Genomic DNA, 19,025 nt, shown 5'->3' with positions numbered 1-19,025 from the left:
ATTTGGCTTAAGTCCACTTTTGAACCTAATACTCTTTTTTTTTCCCCCCGTACTGGGGATGGAACCTAGGAGTATTCTACCTCCAAGCTACACTCCCAGCCCTATTTTTTTATTCTTTATTTTGAAACAAGATCTCACTGAGTTGCAAAGGGCCTCACTAAGTAGCTGAGGCTGTCCATGAACTGCAGTCCTCCTGTCTCAGCCTCCCAAATGCTGGGATTGCAAGCGTGCGCCACCATGCCTGGCTCCTTATGCCCTTCTGCTTTCTTCCTTTGTATTAGTTCTCCCGGACTTTCTTTCCTTCAGACTCTTACTTTTCTAGTTTCCTTTGCCTTTTGCACCCCGCACTCTATCTTCTAAGAACTCCTTTCCTGCTTTTTTTTTCTTCTTTTTAATGGTGCAGGTAAATGAACTTAGGGGCATTTTACCACTGAGCCATATCACTAGCCCATTTAATTTTTTTTTCTAAACAGGACCTCATTTTTTTTTTTTTTTTGGTGGTACTGGGGTTCCTGGAAACCCTTCTACCTCTGGGTTACACTCCCAGACACCTATTTTTATATTTTTATTTGGAAACAGGTTCTCTTAAACCAGCGAGGCTGGCTTCGAATCCGTCTCCGCCTCCCAAGCGCCGGGATTACAAGCGTGGGCCACCACGCCCAGCTAACAGGGCCTCACTTTTAAATCTGTCTGCCATGTGTTTCTACACTGTCTGACATGTGTCTCTAAATACCGGGTTTGGTGGTACATGCTTGTACCAGTACTTGGGAGGCTAAGACAGGAGGATCACAGGTTCACGGCTGGCCTCAACAATCTCATGAGATCCGGTGCAATTTAGTGAGGCCCTGTTTCTAAATAAAAAATAAAATAAAGATGGGGATGTAACTCAGAGGTAGAATGCTTCTATGCTACCACAAAATATATATAAATAAATACATTTTGAAACAAATATAAGGAAAAATAAATTTCAGAGGAAATACAGATAAACACAAAGTTTTGGGCATATAGGGTAGAAAGACACAAAAAGAAGGCTTTGCCTTGGGTCGGTGAGACAGAAGGGCTCAAAGTCCTTCTTTGCTTCCTCGCTCACATATTTGGTTAAGGAAGAAAAGGTGTATCCCACAGGTAAGTCCCTCTGCTCGATGAGCAGTTTGCGCATGCGTCCTCCAGTGAGAATAGCTACTGAACGAAGGCCTACAGGGCCCGACGCACCTGCAGGACCCAGAGGGCCTCACGTGCTGCCTCTCTCCATCCAGGCCCTGCTGCCCGAGGACTTTCACTGCCTCACCAGGCTGGGGTGGGGACCTCAGGAACCTTTCCACTCCGGGAAATATGTCCCGTGGGCTGATGTCTTAATTAGTGGCCTAGGATGCCTATTCTTTCTTCCTGTGAATAATCAAAAAATTCTCATATTCCTATGATCAAATCTTTTCAATAATCATGTACTTTTGTTGCTTGGTAAAGTGTTGTTATCTTGCAGTCCAAACAATAGTGATTCTCTATTTCCTGGCTGGGTGATAATTAAGAATATAGGTGCTGCTGGGCATGGTGGTGTACCTCTGCAGTCCCAGTACTTGGGAGGCTCAGACAAGAGGATCACAGGTTCCAGGATAACATCAGCAATGTAGCAAGACTTTCAGCAACCTAGTGAGATCCTGTTTCAAATTTTTAAAAAAGGGCTGGGGTGTATCTTGGAGGTAGAACGCCCCTAGGTTCAATCCCTAGTAACACACACACACACACACACACACACACACACACTAATACAAGTACTCAGTAAGTAAATAATTGTAATGTTGAAGTTAGCTACACTATCATCTTTCTTAAACATCTTTAAATAATTTTACAAAACTATAGCAAGAAGAAAACTGATTTGATTTAAAAACACTTTCATTGGCTTTCTGATGATCTTCTGAACTTCTTTCTCATACATTAAAGACCATCGTATTTTTATTTGCCACTTAATAATTTGAGTGCAAGTACTTTATAAACAGTAAAGTGTTTCAATGGAGCATGCCACTGTTATTTTTGTAATTGCGGGTATAGCTGCAATTTATGGTGAAAACTGTTCTAGAAAAGTCAAAGAATTCAGGAGAAGCCAAATCACTTTTTCCTTTTGTGTCTAATGATTTGCTGAATTAATTCTAACAGAATCTCAGCCATTCTTCATCTTCTATTCATTTTTAGATGCACTAGTGATAAAGTTAAGTGCCACAGATGCGGATGAAGATAATCACTTGAATTCAAAAATCGCCTACAAGATCATCTCTCAGGAGCCTTCAGGTGCACCAATGTTCATTGTGAACAGGTACACTGGAGAGGTTCGCACGATGTCCAATTACCTCGACAGAGAGGTAAAGGCCTCTATGAAAGAATTTCAAGATATAATTCAAAATCATATGCTATGCTGGGTAGGAAGGCTCAGAAAGACACAGCTACCTTAGTACAGCAGTCAATATAATGAATTCGGTTTGGAAAAGACAAAGATAAAATTATCCACATATTCCCTTACTTCAATGTAAAGAAGGGAAGGAAAATATTCCAATCATTTTAGTGAAAATTAAATGATTAATTTTATAGATTTTGTTTAATGTGTATATAAAAGACAAATAATGGCCCTGGAATATGTTAGGTTCTGTTCAAGACAAGATTGAGTCTGACAATTTTTTTTTCATCTTAAGCAATGTGGTACGTACAACCTACTTGTAAGGGGCTCCGATCGGGATGGAGCCACAGATGGACTGTCTTCAGAGTGTGACTGCAGAATCAAAGTTTTAGACGTCAACGATAATTTCCCCATCTTAGAGAAAACTTCAGTAAGTTGTTACTTTTATATGGCTTTTTCCATGGGTGCCAGTAATCAGTTTGTGTTCCTGCAAGCTTATAAGACTCCTTCTGATACTTGTACAGATGGACTTTGCTTTATAAACCTTGGAATTTCTTGTGTATAATCATATACTTTAATAGTGTATACCTTGATAAAATACATATATACAAACATATATGTATATATACACATATTTTTGACTCACTACCCCAGGGCAGCCTTCTCTGTGAAAGCAATAACTATTTATTCCAAATATTCTACTCACAGAAATGTGGAAATTTGTTGATACAACTCTGGAAATAGTATAAAAATAGTGATGCTTTTGTATGTGCCTCATGATGTGATGAATTAATTCTACCAGAATCCCAAGCACGTTCAACTTCCATTTCCTTCTCTTTTTTTGTATGTTGTTTTCATTTTATTTTATTTCTTTTTTATTGGTGCATTATATTCATACAACTTATTGGGGTAAAAAACTTGTGTGTACAAACATGTACTCATAGCTGATTTAACCCCTATCCAATTCCTACCCCATTCCCTCCCCATCCCTCTCTCCCTTGCTTGGCTTAGTGATTGACTTCGATATGTTTAAGTACATTGTGTGTTTTAGAGATTTTCCTCTTTCCCCCCTCCTTTCTCCTCCTTTAGATTGTCTTGTTTGCTCCTCTATAGGATTTCCTTTATCAAGAGTTCCTCCTATGATCTATTTCTCCCTAACTCTCACATATTAGGGAAAGCATCTGATTTCTTATTTTTTGTGACTGACTAATCTCACTTAGCATAATGTCCTCCAGTTCTATCCATTTCCCTGAAAATGATGTAATTGAGTTTTTTTTGATGGCTGAATAAAATTCCATTGTGTACATATCCCACAGTTTTGTAATCCATTCATCTGTTGATGGACATCTTGTCTGGTTCCATAGTTTGGCTATGGTGAATTGTGCAGCTATAAACATAGATACACATGTATTGGTTTGGTAGTTTGGTTTCTTTTCTTTTGGGTAAATACCCAACAGTGGTATTGCTGGATCAAATGGTAGGTTTGTTCCCATTCTTCTGAAGATTCTCTATACTGTTTTCCAAAGTGGTTGCACTAATTTGCAATCCCACCAACAATGTCTTAGAGTTCCCACTTCTCCACATCCTTGCCAGCATCTGTTGTTGTTTGTGTTTTGAATGATTGCCATTCTAGTTGGAGTTAGGTGAAATCTGAGGGTAGTTTTGATTTGCATCTCTCTGATTGCCAGTGATGTTGAGCATTTTTTCATGCATTTATTGGCCATTTGAATTTCTTCTTTTGTGAAGTGTCTATTTAGTTCATTTGCCTATTTTGTTATTGGATGCTTTGTTTTCTTAGTGTTGAGTTTCTTGAGTTCTCTGTATATTCTAGATATTAGTCCTCTATCGGTGGTGTAGGTGGCAAAAATCTTCTCCCATTCTGTTGGCTCTCGATTGAGGTTCTTGATAGTTTCCTTTGCTGAACAGAAGCTCTTCAGTTTCATGCAATCCCATGTATTGATTCTCCTTTTAATTTTTTGTGCCTTTGGGGTCTTGTTGAGGAAATGTTTGTCTGTGCCTATGTGTTATAGTGTTGGACCTATGCCCTCTTCAAAGAGCTTCAAGGTCTCTGGTTTAATTTCCAAGTCTTTGATCCATCATGAGCTGACTTTTGTACAGGGTGAAAAAGTGGGATTAATTTCCAATTTTCTGCATATGGTTAACCAGTTTTGCCAACACCATTTGTTGAAGAGGCTATCTTTTTTCCAGTGTATGTTTTTGGCCCCTTTGTCAAAAATCAATTGGCTGAAAGTGTGTGGACTTATTTTTGGGTCTTCTATTCTGCTCCATTGGTCTATATATCTGTTCTTTTGCCAGTACCATGCTGTTTTTATTACAATGGCTTTGTAGTATAGTTTAAAGTCAGGTATTGTGATTCCTCCTGTGTGGTTTTTGTTGCTGAGAACTACCTTGGCTATTCTGGGCTTTTTGTTATTCCAGATAAATTTAAGGACTGATTTTTCTATGTCTGTGAGAAATGATCTTGGTAGTTTAATGGGCATTGCATTAAATCTGTAGATCACTTTTGGGAGGATGGCCATTTTAATGATATTTATTCTGCCAATCCATAAACATGGAAGGTCTTTCCATCTTCTAAGATCTTCTTTGATTTCTTTTTTCAGTGTTTTATAATTTTCTTTGTAGAGATCTTTTACCTCCTTGGTCAAGTTTATTCCTAGGTATTTTATTTTCTTGTGGGAGATCCTGAGTGGAAGTGTTTTCTGAATTTCTTTTTCAGTGGTTTATGGTTGGTGTACAGGAAAGCTTCTGATTTTTTAAGATTGATTTTGTATCCAGATACTTTGCTGACTTTGTTGATCAGTTCTATAAGCCTTTTGGTTGAGTTTGTTGGGTTTTCTAAATATAGTATCATGTCATCTGCAAATAGTGAAAGCTTAAGTTCTTCTTTTCCTATTTGTACTCCTTTGATTTCCTTTTCTTGCCTTATTGCTCTGGCTAGAGTCTCTAGTACTATATTGAAGAGAAGTGGTGATAGTGGACATCCTTGTCTTGTTCCAGTTTTTAGGGGGAATTCTTGAAGTTTTTCCCCATTTAATATGATGTTGGCAGTGGGCTTATTGTAGATTTCCTTAATAATGTTGAGATATGTTCCTTCTATTCCAATTCTCTGCAGTGTTTTTATCATAAATGGATGTTGAATTTTATCAAATGCTTTTTCAGTGTCTATTGAGATGATCATGTGGTTTTTGTCTTTGATTCTGTCTATATGATGAATTACATGGATTGATTTTCGTATATTGAACCAGCCTTGCATCCCTGGGATGAACCCTACCTGGTCATGGTGAATGATTTTCTTGATGTGGTTTTGAATGCGTGTTGCTAATATTTTGTTTAATAGTTTTGCATCCAAGTTCATCAGAGATATAGGCCTGTAGTTTTCCTTCCTTGAACTGTCTTTATTCGGTTTGGGTATTAGTGTGATGTTGGCTTCATAGAATGTATTTGGGAGAGTCCCAGTTTTTTCTATTTCCCGAAATAGTTTGAGTAGTATTGGGATTAGCTCTTCTATAAAGGTTTTATAGAATTAACTTGGGAAACCATCTGGTCCTGGGCTTTTCTTTGATGGTAAGCTCTTTATTGATGTTTCAATCACTTTGATTGTTATCGGTTGGTTTAAGTGTTCTATATCTTCTTGACTCAGTTTAGGAAGGTTGTATTTATCTAGGAAGTTGTCAATTTCCTCCAGATTTACCATTTTGTTGGTGTATAGTTTTTCAAAGTAGTTTCGGATAATCCTCTGGATTTCTACAATGTCAGTAGTAATGTCTCCTTTTTCATCCCTTATCTTCATAATTTGGGTTGATTCTCTCTTTTTTTTAGTTAGGTTGGCTAGTGGTTTATCAATCTTGTTAATTTTTTCAAGAAACCAGCTTTTGGTTTTGTTGATTTTCTGTATTGTTTTTTTTTTATTCTCTATTTTGTTAATTCTGCTCTAATTTTAATAATTTCCCGTCTTCTGCTGGCTTTGGGGTTCAACTGTTCCTGCTTTTCAAGGGCTTTGAGGTGTGTCGTAAGGCTATTTATTTGAAGATTTTCTGTTTTTCTTATGTGAGCACTCAGTGCTATAAATTTTCCTCTTAATACTGCCTTCAAAGTGTCCCAGAGGTTTTGATATGTTGTTTCTTTATTTTCATTTGTTTCTAGAAATTTCTTGATTTCATCTCTTACATCTTCTATGACCCATTCTTCATTTAGAAGTGTGGTGTTCAGTCTCCACATGTTTATGTTGTTTCTCTGGGTCTTCTTATAGTTGATTTCTAGTTTCAGTCCATTATGGTCTGAAATGACACAGGGAAGTATGTAACATTTTTAAAATTTGCTAGGGCTCATTTTGTGTCCCAAGATGTGATCTATTTTGGAGGAGGTTCCATGAGCAGCTGAGAAAAATGTAAACTCCGCTGTAGTTGGGTGAAATATTCTATATGTGTCCAACAGGTCCATTTGGTTAATGGTGTTCTTTAGTTCTGAGACATCTTTACTGACCCTTTGTCTGGAAGATCGGTCTAGTCATTTCCTTCTTTAGGCATGAAGAAGCTTAAATCTAAAATAGCAGGGCCAAATTTGGCTTGACACTCTGTGTGTGTGTGTGTGTGTGTGTGTGTGTGCGTGTGTGTGGTACTGGGAATGTAACCCAGGGGATTTCTACCTTCAGGCTACAACCCTGACCTGTTTTATACTTTATTTGGAAACAGGGTCCCACTAAGTTGCTGAGAGCCTCACTCAGTAGCTGAGGCTGGCTTCGAACCTGCACGATCTTCCTGTCTCAGCCTCCTAAATGCAGGGATTACAAGCATGCTCCACCACACCCGGCTCAATTTTACTATCTTATAATCATTTAATTCTTTTGCTTCTGATGGGACTTTTGTCATTTAACAATGGTATGAAATTAGAGTTGATAGAGTTTGTTGTTAGTGTTTTATTTTATTTTTATATTTTTGTGCTGGGGGTGGAACCCAGGGGCTTTTCTACCTCCGGGCTATTCTCCCAGGCCTTTTTTATACTTTATTTGGAGACAGGGTCTCACTAAGTTGCTGAGAGCCTCACTAACGAGCTGAGGCTAGCTTCGAACCTCTGTGATCCTCCTGTCTCAGCCTCCCAAGTGCTGGGATTACAAACATGTGCCACCACGCCCAGCTTGTCATTAGTATTTGAAGAGAGAATTATGCATTAGTAAATATGTTTCTTTTGAAAATTCATCAATTATGGAATTGATCTGTGCCATTTCAGTACTCAGCAAGCATTGAAGAAAACTGTTTGAACTCAGAACTGATAAGATTACGAGCCATTGATCTCGATGAAGAAGGCACTGATAATTGGTTGGCAAAATATGTAATTCTTTCCGGAAATGATGGAAATTGGTTTGATATTCAAACAGATCCACGAACCAATGAAGGCATTCTGAAAGTCGTCAAGGTACAGTATAGAATCTGAAATGTTTTCTTCCAAGGAAATCTTAAATAACTCTCAGAGACACAATTAACCCTCCATACCCTTGAATACAGCTTGTATTGACTGCTGTCCTAAGGTAGCTGTGTCTGTCTGAGCCTTCCTACCCAGCATAGCATTTATTAACAGGAAGAATAAGTAACTGTTTTTTCTCACAGTACCCAGTTCCTAGTGGAGAAGATAAAGAAGCACTCTCAGTAGATAGCATGTAAGAGTTTGGTGTGTGAGAAATCGTGGTACAGGTGTCATGATATAAAGCAACTCGTTGCCAAGTGGTGAAACATGAAGTAATTAATGAGAAAAGAGAAGGGGAGATCTTTCTGAGCTAGAATTCTCTGAAAAGCTTTCACGCAGGGAATAAGTTTAATCAAGACCTTACAACAGAGAGTGCCAATGTGGATGACAGGAAGAGCCAACAGCCAGAGGTGAGAAAGTGTGCAGCCTGTTCAGAGCCTGCTGAACAGCCCAGGCTGCCCCAGAGTGTCCCCCCAAGGGAGGAGCAGGGACACGGGCGGCCAGGTGGCATCGGTCTGCTGAGAGAAAACCTTGAATACTGAACTTTTTCTCCTTGAGTGATTTTTCTTAAACTACTTTATTCTTTTATTTCATGCCAACAATAAAATCTAAATATTTGTAAGTCAAGAACAAAACCACCTGGGCTTGGTGGCCCACACTTGTAATCCACTATTTGGCAGGCTGAGACAGGAAGATCACAGGTTTGCAGCCAACCTGAGCTATTTAGCGAGGTCTTCCACAACTTAGTTAAGACCCTGTTTTAAAATAAAAAATAAAAGAGGGTTGGGTGTATCTCATCGGTAAAATGTCCCTGGATTCAATCTTCAGCACCATTAATTAAAAAAATTTTAACTTAACATTTATGTAATGAGGAATTTTTTTTTTCTCCAAAGAAATTGCTATTAACAATATAAACCATGAAAATACACTTTCAGACCCAAATACACAATCCCATGTTCTTTGTTGGGAAGCCATCTGATTTGATTATTCCATTCTATTTCTATTTGACTTGCTGTCATATTTTTCCCAGTATATTGGGAAATCATTTAGCCTTTGCCTGGTGTAAACAAATAATTTATTCATTGAGTCTTTCTCTTTTCTTAAGTGTCAGAGGAGTTTTTAAATATTACTACTTTATCATACCTAAACATAAGTATGTGCACTTGAAATCGTGCAGTATATTAATTTATGAGAGAATCACCATAATGATAGAAAATGTCTATATATGCCTTTTAAGGTTGTCATTCAAATGAAAAGACAAAATTTCAAAACTCCTTAAGAGAACACAAAACCTCAACACTGTACCGTGGTCTTCCTGTCTGAGAATATTGCTTTGAGCTAGAGGTCAACAAACTGTGGCCAACAGCCCAAATCTGACCTCTCTTCTGCTTTGTAAATAATTTTTTTACAGGAACACAGCTACATTTATTCATTTTTTCTGTAGCTGTTTCTACAATCCAATGACTGGGATGAAAACGGAGACAAAAACTGTTTATGATTACAACACTTAAAATATTACCATCACACAAAAAATAAAATATTACCATTAGTTTCTTAGCCACAAAAAGCTTCCCAACTCCTACCTATATATGAAATATTATCATTAGGTCCTAAACCACAAAAATCTTCCCAACCCCTACTTATATGCCAAGAAATACTTTGGTGGTTTTTTTTAATAGCAATAACATTATGAGCGCAATTTAAGAAAGATTCAAGTCTTGAAAATAATTATTAATCAAGTCCTGAGATATTAAGAATCTGAGTTTAACTATTCACTTCAAAGATATATCCTTGGGTAAGTGGGTTTTTTTTATTGTTCTTTGCAAATCCCAGACCTCTAGTCACAATCAGAAAATTCTTGATGCCAGGCATGGTGGTGCACACTTGTAATGCCAGTACTTGAGAGGCTGAGACAGGAGGATGGCAAGTTCACAGCCAGCTTCGTCAACCTTGTGAAGCTCTCCACAATGTAGTGAGACTCCGTTTCAAAATAAAAAATATAATAGGGCTGGGTGTAGCTCAGAGGTAGAATATCCCTGGTTCAATCCCCAGTAACACACACACACACACACACACACACACACACACACACACACACAATTAAATCCTTGATAAGGGGGATCACTTGCAAAAAATGAATGCTACTTTCAGCCTTTCCTCGGTTTGTCAAACTTCCTGCTAGAGGGAAGTTTGATTTTGATCAATTTCCTTTCCCTAGATTCTGTGAATTTCTATAATTGATACAACTTTAAACAAATATTAATATGCTTGCATTATACTCTGTTCAATATGAATAGAAATATATTCTGACAAACAAAATGTATTTGTGTATATGTATATATATATATATATATATATATATATATATATAATATATTTGTATATATATATTGGTATATGAAAACCCCAAGAGATTTCTCTATCAGAATAGAGGCTCTTCTATTTTTTTTTCATTTATTTGCGATAGCATGGAATTACACAAAATAAAAACTGAGTTGTAGAAGAGGGATTTCTTTTGATTGAAAATTTATGTTTAGCTCTGTGGTTGGTAACATGTAAACTGCTCCATTAATTAACTAGTGGACTTGGTATTGTGGGGACATCTGAGCAGATGTATGAAAGCAATAAAAATCCCCAACCTCAAAGGCTCTATTGCAATACAAGTGAGAAATGCAAAGCCATCTCCAAATAAAACCCCAACTGAATTCTTGTGAATATTTCTGTCTTATCAGCACTTCTGGAAATTTTAACTCTAAAGCCTGCTAAAGCACTCGCAATGTGGGGGCGTTTCCTTGCGCACACCACCATCTTGGCCTCTGTTGCTGGCAAGTGGGTTGCCGTGATGCGATGCTTACATTAGCTTCCAGGACACTCGGAGGCAGACATGGCCCAGCACTCCTCTTTTTACAATGGCTTTTTCACTTGCAACTTTTCCTGTTGCCACGTCAATTGCTCCAGATAAAAAGATTCTATTCATCTTTTACTTAGGAACCCCAGCTCAAAGGTGACTTTTCTCTTAGGGTGTGGTGCTTATTTAAATGAGCCCAGTAAAGGACTCTTCTTATCCACCAGATTCAGTGCAATTAAACTATCATGTAGGACTAACTCTAATACTCATGAGTTCTTTGGAATTGTTAGTATCGTTTAAAAAACAAAGCAAAATTACATGTTTAGCTACAGCACACATATTTGGCTCCTTTATTCTGTCACTAATACTTTTAAGAGGCTCCCAACTGTGAATTCTATAAGGAGGTGTGTGTGTGTGTGTGTGTGTGTGTGTGTGTGTGTGTGTGTTACTGGGGGTGGAACCCAGGGGCTTTTTCTACCTCCGGGCTATACTCCCAGACCTATTTTATACCTTATTTGGAAACAGGGTCTCACTAAGTTGCTGAGATCCTCACTAAGTAGATGAGGTTGGCTTCGAACCTGTGTGATCCTACTGTCTCAGCCTCCCAAGTTCTGGGATTAGAAGCATGCACCACCATGCCCGGCTTTATAAGGAAATTTAAATTCTATTTATTCATGCAACCGTTGTAATATTTATTTATTTATTTATTTATTTATTTATTTATTGTACTAGGGATTGAACCCAGGACATTATAACACAGGACTACACTCCCAGCCCTTTTTGATTTTTTTATTTTGTATAGGCAGCCCTTTTATTTTTTTTATTTTGTAATTTATTTTGCTAACTTACTGAGAGTGTTGCTAAGTTATTGAAGCTGGTCTCCAACCTATGATCCTCTTGTCTTAGTCTTCCAAGTAGTGGGATTACAGGTGGGTACTACCATGCCCAACATAAACATTTTTTATTTCATTGTAAGTTAATTTTTTATTTTTCCTTAAATGATTCTTTTGAAAAAGCTATCATTTTTAATTTTAGGATTTTATGTAAAAAATTCAAAACTCCAAAATGTCATTTCTACTCAAAGTCACAGGCTTAAATGACCTACATACCTGATTATGCCAAAAGATGAGAATTCTTTGTCTAAAATATTGAATGCAGTAATAACTAAAAGTTTTTCAGTTGGAAATCTGAATTGTATAGCTCCTGCACTTTATTCTAGTGTGTGGCTTGCCCACCATGGCTTCTTATTCAATCAGAATAGAGTCCCTTGCTATTTCAGAGTTTTATACTTTTCACTATTTTAGACGCTGGATTATGAACAAACACCCAATATCCACCTCGGTGTCGGAGTTAAAAACCAAGCTGAATTTCACCACTCAGTTGCTTCTCAATTCCGAATGCACTCAACCCCTGTGAGAATCCAGGTTATCAATGTGCGAGAAGGACCCACATTCCACCCCAGTTCCATGACTTTCAGTGTACGAGAAGGAATAAGAGACTCCTTAGTGAATTACGTGCTGGGCACCTACTCAGCCGTGGACCTGGACACGGGAAGCCCAGCGACAAATGTCAGGTACCGCAGATGCTTTGTTCAGGCTGGTTTAGCTTGGTCAGCTGGTGGTAACTCATGTAGTATGTGCTATTATGTGTTGATTATAAGACTTTGTAGATTTTAGTTTTGCTCTTGCTTGTTTGTTTCAGAAGACTAGTATGGCATTTGAAATTTTTTGAGAACTTTAATAGTTATTTAGAGGCTGTAAGAGCTCCAAGTGACTGTAAGACTGATTGTGTGCAGGGGACAATGGGAAGACCAACGAGCCACTTTTGGTTACGCCGAGAGTCTCTGATCGTTTGTGCCCAACGGCACTGCCCAGTCTAGAGATGATTAAGCCATATTGGAGACAATTACACACCATAAAAAATGAGTCATTACTTGTTCTCTTAAAACCTGTGACTAATTTCAACTATCAGCTTAAACTAAGAGGAAAAAACAATGGAAGAAAATAAAACATGGGTATTTCTGAAATTTGATCAGCAGAAAGAGAGTCAGAACAGGTAAAATAGAAAAATAGGGGCACTAGATGCATGGACTAGATACATGGACAGATTAGAACTATGGAAAATATTTCTGAGACAGGAGGATCAGTGAGATGCTCTGAAACCAACGTGCCCTAAAACCCACAGCAAACACACCACTTATGCCACACGTAGAGATGAATACACAATTTGTCTTTAAAGCAGATAAATGTTTGATGTTGCTCTGATTTAGTAAATAGGTCTAAAATAAAATCACATATTTGTTATCCATACTAAGAGCTAAAATAGTAAGACTGATGAAATTTCAAAACTCTGTGGTGAACTTGTACATTGATATATTTTGTACACATTTTATAAGACAACACAAGTACCACTACAAAGCACACATGCAATAGAAGTTTACTGAGCCAGGCATGGTGGTGTATACCTATAATCCCAGTACTTGGGAGATCGAGACAGGAAGATCGCAGATTGGAGGCCAGCCTCAGCAACTAAGAAAACCGTGTTTCAAAATGAAAAAGAAAAGTGGAGCTGAGGATATCTGATACCCCTGAGTTCAGACCCCAGTACCAGGAAGGAAAAAATTTCTGCATTGTGGCTTTTACATATTTTAAAAGTACTGGAGCCAGGCATGGCGGTGCACACTTGTAATCCCAGCATTTGGGAGTCTGAAAGAAGAGGATCGCGGTTCGAGGACAGCCTCAGCTACTTAGTGAGGCCCTTTGCAAGTCAGTGAGACCCTGTTTCAAACCAAAGAATAAAAAGTAGAGCTGGGGGGTGTAGCTCGGAGGCAGAATGCCCCTGGGTTCCATCCCCAGCACGGCAAAAAAAGTACTGGTTTCCATAAAAGCATAATGATAAAATTTATTTATTTAAAAACAGGTATATCATAGGGCATGATGAAGGCAGATGGTTAAAAGTCGATTCGAGGACTGGTGAGATACAATTTTCTAGGGAATTTGATAAGAAGTCAAAATACATTATCAATGGGATGTACACAGCTGAGATCCTGGCTATAGATGGTAAGAGAATTTATTTTCAATATCTTAATAAAATAAGTAATATTATATTGAATATTATAAATTTTTAATATTAATACCTGAGTGACTAAAAATATTCCACCTAAAGTTGGGCACATGTCTGTGTTTCCGTACCTGAGAAGATGAGACAGGAGAATTACAGGTTTGAGATCAGCCTCCACAACTTAGCAAATCCCTCAGCAATTTAGTGAGACCCTAAGAAAAATGGGCTGGGGATGTAGCTCAGAGGTAGAATGCCCCTGGGTTTTATACCATATATAACTTAGTGGTATAGGTAAAACTGATAGAAAGTTCTAAACATCTTAGTTCAAGAAATGAATATTTAATTCCACTTAAAACTATAATTTACATGAAAGGTATAATTTAGTTCATCTACTTCCAAAAAAGAAATAGATATGGTTTATAGCATAAAGTTTAAATATTTAAATAGAACCAGAGAGGCAGCTCAGTAGTAAAATGATTGCTAGTATGCACAAGCCTTGAATTTGAACTCTAGGACGTGTGTGTGTGTGTGTGTGTGTGTGTGTGTGTGTGTGTGTGTACTTTCTGTTTTGACCTCGTCTTGATTATGAATATGAATATTATTATGAATATTAAGTCATTATATTGTTATGACTTGTTGAATATGTTAGGAATGTTTACCTAATGAAAGGGGAGCAGTTTATGCACAGAGCTGAGAGTTGGCTATGGACTCCCCTGCTGGGGCACAACGTCCCTGAGAGCATAGCTATTTCAAAGCCACCCAAACTGAGTGCAAGGAGAAACCTGCCTGCATGTTTTAATCAGACACATTGTCTATATTAAGATTCCACGGGCAAGGAAGGTACAAGGTTATCAAATAAAAGATTCAACAGTTGCATAATTCACAACTGCTAAACTATGGAACCAGCCAAGATGTCCATCAACAGATGAATGAATTACAAAACTATGGGATATGTATACAATGGAATTTTACTCAGTCATAAAGAAAAACACAATTACATCATTTACAGGAAAATAGATGGAACTGGAGGGCATTATGCTAAGTGAGATTAGTCAGTCACAAAAAATAAGAAATTGATCCTCTCCCTAATATGTGAAAGTAGAGAGAAAATGGGTCAGAACTCTAGATGAAGAAGGAGATACATGAGCAAATAAGGTGACCTAACTGAGGGGATGGGAGGGAGAAAGAGAGAAATTCTCGAATGTTCTTGATGTAACTTAACAAACATATCAAAGTCAATCATTAAGCCAAACATGAGAAGGAGGAAGGGGAAGGGAATGGGGTGGGAATTGGGTAAGAGCTAATTGGGTGATGTGTGTATGTATGCCTCCACCATCTTGTACTCCACTAAGATGCATGACTACAACACACCAATAAAAAAATTAAGAATATATATATATATATATATATATATATATATATATATATATATACATATATATGATTCAAATTGAGTCTACAGACAGATGTGCTGAATTCATTTCAGCCACTTCTCAAGGAGAAATCTGTCGCAGTTCTGAAGGCTGAGTAGCAGAGGGATGGATGAATTATCAGTAGTTAATGATTCTTCAGAGGAGTGCCTAGGAAACCAGTTGCTGCAGAACAAAGCAACAGAGAAAGGTCAGTAACCAGGAAGGACAGATGTCGCAAGCCTATGCCTAATATGACAGACACTGTAGGTTTGCATTAAATTTATATCTGAGCTTTATAGTCGATAAACAAAGAGAAGCTGAGTGAGCAGCGTAAGAGTCCAAAAGAAAGCATGATCAAAGCCTGCGTGATGGGTCTCCTCCTGAAGGGGTCACTCTATTTTTTCTTTTTTGGAACTGGAATTTGAACCCAGAGGCACTCTACCTCCCACCTATACCTCCAACCCATCTTTATTTATATTTTTGTTGTTGTTGTTTTTATTTTTGAAACAGGGTCTCACTAGGTTGCTGAGGCTGGCCTCAAACCTACAATCCCCCTGTCTCAGCACCCTAAGTACTGGGATTACAGGGGTGCGCCACCACACCTCAGGTGTCACTTTTAACAACCAGGTCAATTATATAAATAATATTTATGATCAGTATTCTAGAAGGTCTGTTTCTAAAATTGATTTTGACCATGTTGATCACACCCTTTGTTTACATATTGATCACATGTAAAAATAATTGTTAAGCAAACCAGTCGTGATGGAGTCAAGATGGAGCATGCTTGTAATCCCAGCATTCGGGAGGCTGAGAAAGGAGGATTGCAGCTTTCAGACAGACTCGGCTATTTAGTGAGGTTCTTTGTAATTCAGTGAGATTCTATTTCAAAATAAAGAATAAAAAAGTAGGACTAGGGGCTCAGAGGTAGAATGCCGCTGGGTTCCATCTCCAGTAACACACACACACACACACACACACACACACACACACACAGATATATATTCTTAAACTAGAATTCTAGAATTTAAATGTACTCATGTTAAGGGAAGAGAAGCAAGAACAAAAAAAGAAGGTGAAACAAAAATGTGCCAGGAGAAAGCTTAAAACAGTCCTCCTCACCTATTCCCTCAGCAGACCCTCTGTGCTGGTGTAGACACCAGATGGCCCTGCCTGGCACCTGACCTGTGCTGGGGCGGGCAAGACAAGAGGCGCAGCTCTCCCAGTGGCGCGGGGCTCTCCCAAAGGCCTGGAGCAGCTCTTCCAATGGTGGAGCGCCTCTTCCAATGGTGGAGCTCTCCCACTGGCAGAGCTCTCCCAGTGAATGAGGGCAAGTGCTGTAGGCAGTAGCTTGAGGTTTGGCTCTCACATCACTGCACCATTAAAAAGCCACAGACAATGGAGGAGATTCCCAGTGGAGCCAGGAGGAAGGGTAGGGGAAGACGAAGGCTGAGGCTCATTAATGGAAATGCTACCTACGACTATGTGTGAATATAACATTGTTAACTTGGACACTTGGTATTGGGAGGGATGTTAATGGGGAGGCGGGGCGGGGGCCCCAAGCACTGTGTGACCATATGCCATTGTCAACATGATCTACATTATGATGTGAGACCATAATGCACCAATAAAAATTTTTAAAAAGCCACAGAGGACCAGAGAATGACAAAGCAATCAATGGGATCACCTGCTGTCTCTCTAATGAGAGACTAAGTGAATTCACACTTTAGAAAATTCAGATCTACTGAGCAAGGTATCAGAGCAGACTAGCTTATTGTCATTTGATTAACTCGAGGACTTTACCAAGTCTTTAAACAATGTTTATTAACCTCTTAGAAATAACCTAGTAGTTCCCCAGAGATGATATTTTCCTTTACAAATGAGAAAATTAAGGTTCCTTGGAGTATAAAAGTGAAAGAATTTTTTTCACTATCACAGAACATAAAATAGAAAAGTAGAATAAGCCCAGATTCTTTATTCTTATCCTCTGCGTCTCCTCCTCCTCCTCCTCCTCCTCCTCCTCCTCCTCCTTCTTCTTCTTCTTCTTCTTCTTCTTCTTCTTCTTCTTCTTCTTCTTCTTTTCTTCTTTTTTTTTTTTGTACTTGGACATTCTACCTCCGAGCTACATCCTCAGGCCTTTTTATGTTTTCTATAAGACAGAGTCTCACTAAGTTGCTAAGAGTTTCATTACATTGCTGAGGCTATCCTCGAACCTATGATCTTCCTGTCTCAGCCTCCCAAATACTGAAACTATAGATATGTGTCAGCATGACCAATCTGCCTTTTTAAATAAATTATGCTAACTAAAAAATTGTTTCAAATGGGTTAGTGAAAAAAAAAATCTAATGGACTTATATTTGTTTTCAAATGTGCCATTTCAGAGAGAAAAAGGATGGAATTAAAATCAACAAAGAAAAATACACAATTATTTAATTTCAACTGTAGTTATTTCCACACACCCAGGTCTCAGAAAGACCCTAAATGGAAGCTTATCAGCTTCCTGGAGGTCTGATGTACTGGCCATGATGAGAATAGAAAACAGTGAAAGTCCTAGGAAGGACATTTAGTCCACCATCTAAGGATGTGTAGGAGTTAGCAGAATAAAATAAGGAGGGAAACTGTTTTTAGAAAGAGTGAACAGAACGCACAAGAATCTCCAGTTATGGAAACACCTGTTCAAATAACTCTAAAAGACCTGGGGAAGCCAGCATGGTGGTGTCCACCTGTAATCACAGCTCCTGGGAGGCTGAGACAGGAAGGTTGCAGGCTCAAGGCCATTGTACAGGATCTTAGCAAGACCTTGTTTCAAAATAACAAATAAGCCCGACATGGTTGCACACGCTTGTAATCCCAGCATTCAGGAGGCTGAGACCGGAGGATAGCAGTTCTCAGTTACTTAGTGAGGCCCTCTGCAACTTAATGAGACCCTGTTTCAAAATAAAGAATAAAAAATAGGGCAGGGGGTGTAGCTCAGAGGTCGAATGCCCCTGGGTTCCATCCCCAGACCTGAAAAATAAATAATAAATAAATAAATAAATAAATAAATAAATAAATAAAATAGGACTGGAAGTGTAGCTCAAAGATGAGTAGGCCTGGGTCCAATCCCCAACATTACGAGAGAGAGAGAGAGAGAGAGAGAGAGAGAGAGAGAGAGAGAGAGAGAGAGAGAGAGAGAGAGAGAGGGAGAGAGGGCGTGCTAGACTATAACTCAGTAGCAGAATGCATTCCTGGCATGAGCAAGGACCTGGGTTCTATCTTTAGCACTACAAAACAAACAAAAACAAACAAACAAAAAAAAAAAAACTTCAAAAGAAGCCATTGTGAATGCACTGGAATAGAACAGGTGAAGTCAAGAGGCGCTTGCAGGCCAGAACACCTGCACAACACCTCTGGCCTGCAGGCCAGAGCAGAGCGGCAGGAACCACTGTGCCTCCAGAGTCTCGGGCAATTTCTCTATGCTGGGATATTCTCCTAGCATAGGAATAGGACTATTTCTCCTATCAACCTAGGGTAGGAAAAAGAATTTTCTTTCTAATATCACTTACTGATGATGTCTTGCTTTTCAGATGGCTCTGGTAGAACCGCTACAGGAACCATATGTATCGAGGTTCCGGATATCAATGACTACTGTCCAGTCATTCATTCTGAAGGAAGATACATCTGCACTGATTCTCCATCCGCCCGCATCTATGTTAGTGATTACTCCTATGGGTCTCCCTTCACCTTCTGTGTTGTTGATCAGCCACCAGGAACAGCTGGCATATGGGATATCATACAAGAAAATGGTAAGTGGAAAGTAAACTTGTTCACAGGTTATATCCAAAAGCAAAACAATTACCAA

General features: G+C 38.6%; 1 protein-coding gene across 1 annotated transcript in view; it reads left to right on the top strand.

Annotated features, from left to right (window-relative positions):
* DSG4 (desmoglein 4) overlaps nucleotides 1-19,025 on the top strand; it is a gene marked incomplete at both ends in the record, with an annotated part of 52,031 nt that overhangs the window by 20,167 nt on the left and 12,839 nt on the right. The window contains 6 exons of the mRNA XM_080714537.1: nucleotides 2,188-2,354; nucleotides 2,682-2,816; nucleotides 7,634-7,819; nucleotides 12,020-12,288; nucleotides 13,635-13,774; nucleotides 18,751-18,969. Of these exons, the coding sequence (XP_080570663.1) occupies nucleotides 2,188-2,354; nucleotides 2,682-2,816; nucleotides 7,634-7,819; nucleotides 12,020-12,288; nucleotides 13,635-13,774; nucleotides 18,751-18,969 (1,116 nt within the window). The remainder of the gene's footprint in view (nucleotides 1-2,187; nucleotides 2,355-2,681; nucleotides 2,817-7,633; nucleotides 7,820-12,019; nucleotides 12,289-13,634; nucleotides 13,775-18,750; nucleotides 18,970-19,025) is intronic.

The sequence above is a fragment of the Muscardinus avellanarius genome (assembly GCF_963383645.1).
Source record: "Muscardinus avellanarius genome assembly, chromosome: 17".
Taxonomy (NCBI): domain Eukaryota; kingdom Metazoa; phylum Chordata; class Mammalia; order Rodentia; family Gliridae; genus Muscardinus; species Muscardinus avellanarius.
This window is presented reverse-complemented; position numbering and strand designations above follow the sequence as displayed.